General features: G+C 61.2%; 1 protein-coding gene across 1 annotated transcript; it reads left to right on the plus strand.

Annotated features, from left to right (window-relative positions):
- Positions 1-2,381: 2,381 nt before the first annotated feature.
- Positions 2,382-5,924, plus strand: LOC134433783 (GPI-linked NAD(P)(+)--arginine ADP-ribosyltransferase 1-like). The gene is given in 5 exon segments (XM_063182493.1): positions 2,382-2,828; positions 3,795-3,878; positions 3,880-4,159; positions 5,427-5,465; positions 5,701-5,924. Coding segments are annotated over 5 exon segments (936 nt in total). The 3' UTR covers positions 5,787-5,924.
- The last annotated feature ends 2,861 nt before the right edge of the window (positions 5,925-8,785 follow it).

Below are 8,785 nucleotides of genomic sequence, written 5' to 3' on the forward strand. Positions count from 1 at the left end.
CAATTGGGTGGACACCTGGAGGGGACACGGGGTTGGGGACACCAGGAGGGGACCTGGAACTGGGGACACCTGGGGACACTTGGGCGCATGGGGGGGAAATGGGATTGGGATTGGGGACACCTGGGGACATGGGGAGGGGACGCCTGGGGTTGGGGACACCCGGGGATACTGGAGGGACAATTGGGGACATGGGACTGGGGACACTGGGGGGACACAGGGAGGGGACACCTGGGGACACAGAGCTGGGATTGGGGACAGCTGGGGACATGGGAAGGAACACGGAGTTGAGGACACCTGGGGGGACACAGGACTGGGACTGGGGACACCTGGGGGGACACCCGGGGACATCTGGGGACACAGGAGGGGGACACGGGGTTGGGGACACTGGGGACACAGGATTGGGGTCTTGGGGACACTGGAATGGGGACACCTGGGATTGGGGAGACCTGGGGACACGGGGCTGGGACTGGGGACAGCTGAGAGGGACACAGGGCTGGGACTGGGGACAGCTGGGGCTGGGGACACCTGTGGGGGAAACGGGACTGGAGTCTTGGGGACACCAGGGAGGACACACAGGATTGGGGACACCTGGGGACACCTGGGGGGGGACAATTGGGGACATGGGACTGGGGACACTGGGGGACTGCGGTGACAGTGGGGGGACACACGGGATTGGAGACACTGAGAGGGGAACACCTGGGGACACTGGGCTGGGATTGGGAGCACCTGGAGGGGACACGGGGTGTGGCCAGAGCGTCTGGAGTGATCGGGACAGGATCGGGGTCACGGGGTGTGGCCAGAGGGTCCGGAGTGACCCCAGGGTGGGCTCAGGGTCACGGGGTGTGGCCAGAGGGTCCAGAGTGACCCCAGGACCAGGAGTGGGGACCCAGGACACGTCCGGGGTGTCCTGGGTGGGGCTGACCCCACTGCCCCTCCCCAGAACCTCACCAAAGAACCTTTCCTGTGTCCCCCAGTGTCCCCCAGTGTCCCCCAGTGTCCGCAGGGTCCCCCAGTGTCCCTAGTGTCCCCAGTGTCCCCAGTGTCCCCCAGTGTCCCCCAGTGTCCCCCAGTATCCCAGTATCCCCCAGTATCCCCAGTGTCCCCCAGTGTCCCCCAGTGTCCCCGTGTCCCCCAGTGTCCCCGTGTCCCCCAGTGTCCCCAGTGTCCCCCAGAGTCCCCCAGTGTCCCCCAGTGTCCCCAGTGTCCCCAGTGTCCCCTGTGTGTCTCTGCTGTCCCCCAGTGTCCCCCAGTGTCCCCATTGTCCCCCAGTGTCCCCAGTGTCTCCCAGTATCCCCAGTGTCCCCAGTGTCTCCCAGTATCCCCAGTGTCCCCAGTGTCCCCCAGTGTCCCCCAGTGTCCGCAGTGTCCCCCAGTGTCCCCCAGTGTCCCCCAGTGTCCCCGTGTCCCCAGTGTCCCCAGTGTCTCCCAGTATCCCCAGTGTCCCCAGTGTCCCCCAGTGTCCCCCAGTGTCCCCAGTGTCCCCCAGTGTCCCCCATTGTCCCCCAGTGTCCCCAGTGTCCCCCAGTGTCCCCCATTGTCCCCCAGTGACCCCCATTGTCCTCCAGTGTCCCCAGTGTCCCCAGTGTCCCCTGTGTGTCCCTGCTGTCCCCCAGTGTCCCCCAGTGTCCCCCATTGTCCCCCATTGTCCCCCAGTGTCCCCAGTGTCCCCTGTGTGTCCCTGCTGTCCCCCAGTGTCCCCCCAGTGTCCCCCATTGTCCCCCAGTGTCCCCCAGTGTCCCCTGTGTGTCCCTGCTGTCCCCCAGTGTCCCCCAGTGTCCCCCATTGTCCCCCAGTGTCCCCCATTGTCCCCCAGTGTCCCCAGTGTCCCCTGTGTGTCCCTGCTGTCCCCCAGTGTCCCCCAGTGTCCCCCAGTGTCCGCAGTGTCCCCCAGTGTCCCCCAGTGTCCCCCAGTGTCCCCGTGTCCCCAGTGTCCCCCAGTGTCCCCCAGTGTCCCCCAGTGTCCCCCCATTGTCCCCCAGTGTCCCCAGTATCCTCAGTGTCCCCAGTGTCCCCCAGTGTCCCCCAGTATCCCCAGTGTCCCCCAGTGTCCCCCATTGTCCCCCAGTGACCCCCATTGTCCTCCAGTGTCCCCAGTGTCCCCAGTGTCCCCTGTGTGTCCCTGCTGTCCCCCAGTGTCCCCCAGTGTCCCCCATTGTCCCCCAGTGTCCCCCAGTGTCCCCTGTGTGTCCCTGCTGTCCCCCAGTGTCCCCCAGTGTCCCCCATTGTCCCCCAGTGTCCCCCATTGTCCCCCAGTGTCCCCAGTGTCCCCAGTGTCCCCTGTGTGTCCCTGCTGTCCCCCATTGTCCCCCAGTGTCCCCCATTGTCCCCCATTGTCCCCCATTGTCCCCCATTGTCCCCCAGTGTCCCTCACCGCTGCCACCATGGCCCCACTGACCCTGACCCTGCTGGCGATGACCGCAGTGACCGCAGCGGCCACGGCCACCGGCGTCCCCTCCGGTGCCACCGCTGCCACCCCCCGTGCTGGCGGTGCCCCTGGATACATGGCCCCGGCCTCCTTCGACGACCAGTACCGGGGCTGCGGCCGCGCCATGGCCGCCGAGCTGCCGGCGCTCAACCGCTCCGAGCTGCGGCGCGGCGCCCGCTTCGCCGAGGCCTGGGCTCTGGCCGCGGCCCAGTGGCGTCTGCGGCCGCCCCCTCGGTCCCCCCGGTCCCCTCTGTCCCCGGCCCAGGCCGTCGCCCTCATGGCCTACACGGCGCCGGTGCCGCTGCACCGCGAGTTCAACGAGGCCGTGCGCGCGGCCGGGCGCTCCCGCCGCGAGTACCGCGACAACTTCCACTTCAAAACGCTGCACTTCCTGCTGACCCAGGTGGGGAAAACGCCAAAAATCGCTCGGTTCAAAAGATTAATAACAGCAGTTAAATGGTGGTAAAAATAGGGGTGTAACTAAAGTGATAAAAATTGGGATAATTGGGGACAATACGGGACAATAAAAACGAAGAGTTGAGGATGGTCTGCTTAGGGTTTGGGTTGGGGTTAGAGTTAGGGTTTGGGTTAGGGTTAGGGTCAGGGTCAGGGTCCAAAAAAGAACCCAAGTCAACAGAACATTAACCCTTAAAAATAATAATTTTGCGTATTCACGCACCTCAATCATGATGCGCTAATCCCATTCAAACACAGCGTTCTGTCTGGTCACACAGCATCAATTTCTACCATAACACGTATAATATATAATATTAATTTGAATGCTTGCCAAAAGCCAATAATAAAACACTCAATTTTCACGCCCGCAGGCCGTGGTGGCGCTGAGGGACGCTCAGGGCCCGCGGTGTCACCGCGCGTTCTGCGGCGTGCGCGGGGTCAGGGTTCGGTTTAGGGTTAGGGTGCAAAAAAGGTCATTTGATATTTAATATTCACTTCAATATACACCAAAAGCCAATAGTAAAATACTCAATTTTCACACCCGCAGGCCGTGGTGGCGCTGAGGGATGCTCATTTCTCGCGGTGTCACCGCGATTTCCGCGGCGTGCGCGGGGTCAGGGTCAGGGTCAGGTTTAGGTTTAGGGTTAGGGTGCAAAAAAGGTCATCTAATATTTAATATTCACTTCAAAAGCCACTAATAAAATACTCAATTTTCACACCCGCAGGCCGTGGTGGCGCTGCGGGACGCTCAGGGCCCGCGGTGTCACCGCGCGTTCCGCGGCATGCGTGGGGTCAGGGTTCGGTTTAGGGTTAGGTTTAGGGTTAGGGTGCAAAAATGGTCATCAAATATTTAATATTCACTTCAATATACACCAAAAGCCACTAATAAAATACTCAATTTTCACGCCCGCAGGCCGTGGTGGCGCTGCGGGACGCTCAGGGCCCGCGGTGTCACCGCGCGTTCCGCGGCGTGCGCGGGGTGCGGTTCTCGGCGCGGCGCCGGGGACACCGTGCGCTTCGGCCACTTCGCGTCGGCGTCGCTGCGCAACGAGAGCTCCTGGGGCTTCGGCACGGACGCGGCCTTCCAGGTGCTCACCTGCCACGGCGCGGCCATCCGCGAGTTCTCCTTCTTCCCGCACGAGGAGGAGGTGCTGATCCCGCCCTTCGAGACCTTCGAGGTCACCGATGTCACCAACGTCGCCGAGGGCGGGGACAAGGCGCGGATCCATCTGCGCTCCACCGGGACCTTCAGCAACTACAACTGCGAGTGGCTGCGAGGTGACAGCGCGGGGGGACGGCGCCCGGGGGGACGGGGACACTCGGTGAGGGGACAGGGACACGGTGCTGGGGACAAGGACAGGGACACATGGTGACGGGGACGCTCGGTGAGGGGACAGGGACATCCCGTGCTGGGGACAAGGACAGGGACACATGGTGATGGGGACAAGGACAGGGACACATGGTGATGGGGACGCTCGGTGAGGGGACAGGGACACGGTGCTGGGGACAAGGACAGGGACACATGGTGATGGGGACACTCGGTGAGGGGACAGGGACACGGTGCTGGGGACAGGGACAGGGACACATGGTGATGGGGACACTCGGTGAGGGGACAGGGACACAGTGCTGGGGACAAGGAAAGGGACACATGGTGATGGGGACAAGGACAGGGACACATGGTGACGGGGACACTCGGTGAGGGGACAGGGACATCCCGTGCTGGGGACATCCGCTGTGGGCTTGGGGACAAGGACCCTCAGAGAGGGTGAGGGACAGGGACATCCCATGCTGGGGACAGGGACGCACAATGTCGGGGACATCCCCAATGGGGACAGGGACAAGGACACTCCCTGTGGGCATGGGGACAAGGGACATTCAGGGTGTGGGGATGGGGACACACAATGCTGAGGACAAGGACACACTGTTTTGGGGACAAGGACAGGGACACAAAATGCTGGGGACACTCAGAGAGGGTGTGGGGACCGTGCTGGGGACATCCACCGTGGGGACAGGGACGCTCAGTTAGGGTGAAGGGACAGGGACACACAGTGCTGGGGACAGGGACAGGGACACACGGTACTGGGGACAGGGCCACCGTGCTGGGGACATCCACCATGGGGACAGGGACAAGGACAGTCCCCTTGGGCATGGGGACAGGGACAGGGACCGGGATGGGGACAGGGACAGGGACAGAGATGGGACAGGGACATCAATGGGGACAGGAACAGGGATGGGGACAGGGATGGGACAGGGACAGGGATGGGACAGGGATGGGACAGGGACAGGGACAGGGACGGGGACAGGGACAGGGACAGGGATGGGACAGGGACATCAATGGGGACAGGAACAGGGATGGGGACAGGGATGGGACAGGGATGGGACAGGGACAGGGACAGGGACAGGGATGGGACAGGGACAGGGACAGGGACAGGGACAGGGATAGGGACAGGGATGGGACAGGGACGGGGACAGGGACATCAATGGGGACAGGAACAGGGATGGGGACAAGGCCACCCCAGCACTGACACTGTCCCTCCCCTCACAGAGCAGCGCTGTGGGGACGGACCCTGCGTGTTCGACACGGGTGAGCTGGGACCCCCCCTTGTCACCTCCTGTCACCGTCTGTCCCCTCCTGTCACCCCCATGGCACTGCCATCCCCTCTGTCACCTCCTGTCACCGTCTGTCACCTCCTGTCACCCCCATGGCACTGCCATCCCTCTGTCACCTCCTGTCACCTCCTGTCACCCCCCCATGGCACTGCCGTCCCCTCTGTCCCCTCCTGTCACCCCTGTCACCTCCCTGTCCCTTTGTCCCCCAGGCTGGAGCGTCCCCAGGTCCCCTCCCCACCTCGGGGGGCTCCTCGTGGCCACCACAGCCCTGGCAGTGGCCACCGGAACCTTCTGAGCTGCGAGGCCACCAAGGCCACCAAGTTCAACGTGGTCACCATGGCCACCAAGGACACCAGGACCTCCTGAACAACAAAGCCACTGGGGTCACCAAGGTCCTCGTGGCCACCAAGGTCACCATGGACACCGAGGTCATCAAGGACCCCAAGGTCACCAAGGTCAACAAAGACACCAAGGACACCAAGGTCACCAACGCCACTGAGGTCACCATGGCCACCATGGTCACCAAGGCCACCATGGCCATCAAGGCCACGAAGGTCCCTGTGGTCGCCATGGTCACCAAGGCCACCAGGATCACCAAGGACATCAGGCACACCAGGATGTCCTGAGCCACGAGGCCACCAAGGTCACCGTGGTCACCATGGCCACCAAGGTCACCAAGGACACCGAGGCCACCATGGTAACAATGGCCACCAAGGTCACCGATGCCACCATGGCCACTATGGTCACCAAGGCCACCAAGGTCACTGTGGTCATGATGGCCACCAAAGCCACCAAGGCCACCATGGTCACAATGGTCACTATGGCCACCAAGGTCACTGTGGTCAAAATGGCCACCAACGATGCCAGGACCTTCTGAGCAACAAGGTGACCAAGGCCACCATGGTCACCATGGCCACCAAGGCCACCAAGGTCACCATGGCCACTGTAGCCACCAAGGCCACCATGGTCACCATGGCCGCCAAGATCACCAAAGTCACCATGGCCACTGAGGTCACCATGGCCACCATGGTCACCAAGGCCACCAGGACCTCCTGTGCAACAAGGCCACCAAGGTGACCAAGGCCACCATGGTCACCATGGCCACCAAGGCCACCACAGCCACCATGGCCGGGATAAGGGGACAATGGCAGGGCCACTGCTGCCACCAGGACAGGGGGACCTTGGCCATGTCACGGCCTCCATCTTTGGCTTTTTGGGGAGTTTTCTGTCCCTTTCCAGAAATTTCCGTTTTCCTGACGGATTTTATTAAACTGGGTCTGCCTCAGTCCACAGAATGTCTCAGACTGTAACCCAGATTGAGGGGGTTAGGCCCGGCTTAGGGGATTTACACCCAAATTTAGGGGTTTAGGCCCAGTTTAGGGGATTTAGACCCAAATTTAGGGATTTAGGCCCAGGTTTAGGGGATTTAGACCCAAATTTAGGGATTTAGGCCCAGGTTTAGGGGATTTAGATCTGAATTAAAGGATTTAGGCCTGGTTTAGGGGATTTAGGCCCAAATTAAGAGATTTAGGCCCAGGTTTAGGGGATTTAGATTTTAATTAAAGGATTTAGGCCCAGTTTAGGACATTTCAATCCAAATTAAAGGATTTAGCCCCCATTTAGGGAATTTAGATCTGAATTAAGGGATTTAGGCCCAGTTTAGGGGATTTAGGCCCAAATAAACGGAGTTAGGCCTGTCTTAGGGGATCTCAACCAGAATTAAGTGATTTAAACCCAAATTAAGGGATTTCAACCAGAATTAACGGGGTTGGGCCTGGTTTAAGGGATTTCAGCCAGAATTAACGGGGTTGGGCCTGGTTTAAGGGATTTCAACCAGAATTAACGGGGTTGGGCCTGGTTTAAGGGATTTCAGCCAGAATCAGGGGATTTCAGCCCAAACCCAGGGATATAAACTGAAGGCCAGGGGCAGATCCCACCCCCCCAAATGTCCCCTCTGTCCCCTTGTCACCAGATGTCCCCTTGTCACCGCGTCACCGGCAGGTTCAGGGCCAATTAGCAGGGTTAATTACCCCTAATTAGGCTGGAGGTGACGTTGGGCGGGCGTGACAAGGTCGCGGTGCTGGTGGCACTTCCCGGTGCCACCTCGGCGTGTCGGGGGACAAAGTCCCGTCCCCCCGTCCCCGTGGCACCGGCTGGGCTGGGCTGGGGCCGGACGGACTTTGGGCACCGGGAGGGGACGTGGGGACAGGGGGGTGGATGGACAGAGGGACACGGGGACGTGGGGATGGACGTGGGGACAGGGGGGTGGATGGACACGAGGACATGGGGACATGGGGACATGGGGACAATGGGATGGACGTGGGGGCAGTGGGATGGATGGACATGGGGACAGTGGGATGGACATGGGGACGTGGGGACAATGGGATGGACATGGGGACAGTGGGATGGATGGACATGGGGACATGGGGACATGGGGACAATGGGGACAATGGGATGGACATGGGGACAGTGGAGTGGATGGACAGACAGACATGGGGACAATGGGAAGGACATGGAGACATGGAGATGGAGGGACATGGGGACATGGGGACGCTGGAATGGACAGACAGAGGGACATGGGGACAGGGGGACATGGGGACACTGGGACAGACGGACACTGGGATATGGGGGCAGTGGGATGGACGGACACAGGGACATGGGGACATGGGGACGCTGGGATGGACATGGGAACGCTGGGATGGATGGACACGGGGACATGGGGATGTAGGGACAATGGGATGGATGGACATGGGGACATGGGGACATTGGGATGGACATGGGGGCAGTGGGATGGATGGACAGACGGACATGTGGGTGTGGTGACAGTGGGATGGATAGACACGGGGGCAGTGGGATGGACGGACAGAGGGACATGGGGACACTGGCATGGACAGACATGAGGACATGGGAATATGGGGACACTGGGATGGACATGGGGACTGACAGACACAGGGACAGTGGGGACAGTGGGATGGATGGACAGAGGGACATGGGGACAGTGGGATGGACATGGGGACAGTGGGATGGATGGACAGAGGGACATGGGGACATGAGGACATGGGGACAGTGGGATGGACATGGGGACAGTGGGACAGATGGACACAGGGACACAGGGACAGACAGACACAGGGACACAGGGACAGACAGACACAGGGACACGGGGACACTGAGATGGACATGGGGACAGTGGGGTGGATGGACACGGGGGCAGTGGGATGGACAGACAGAGGGACATGGGGACATGGGGATATGGGGACACTGGGATGGACATGGGGACACGGGGACAGACTGACA

The sequence above is a fragment of the Melospiza melodia genome, unplaced genomic scaffold, assembly GCF_035770615.1.
Source record: "Melospiza melodia melodia isolate bMelMel2 unplaced genomic scaffold, bMelMel2.pri scaffold_261, whole genome shotgun sequence".
Classification (NCBI taxonomy): Eukaryota; Metazoa; Chordata; class Aves; order Passeriformes; family Passerellidae; genus Melospiza; species Melospiza melodia.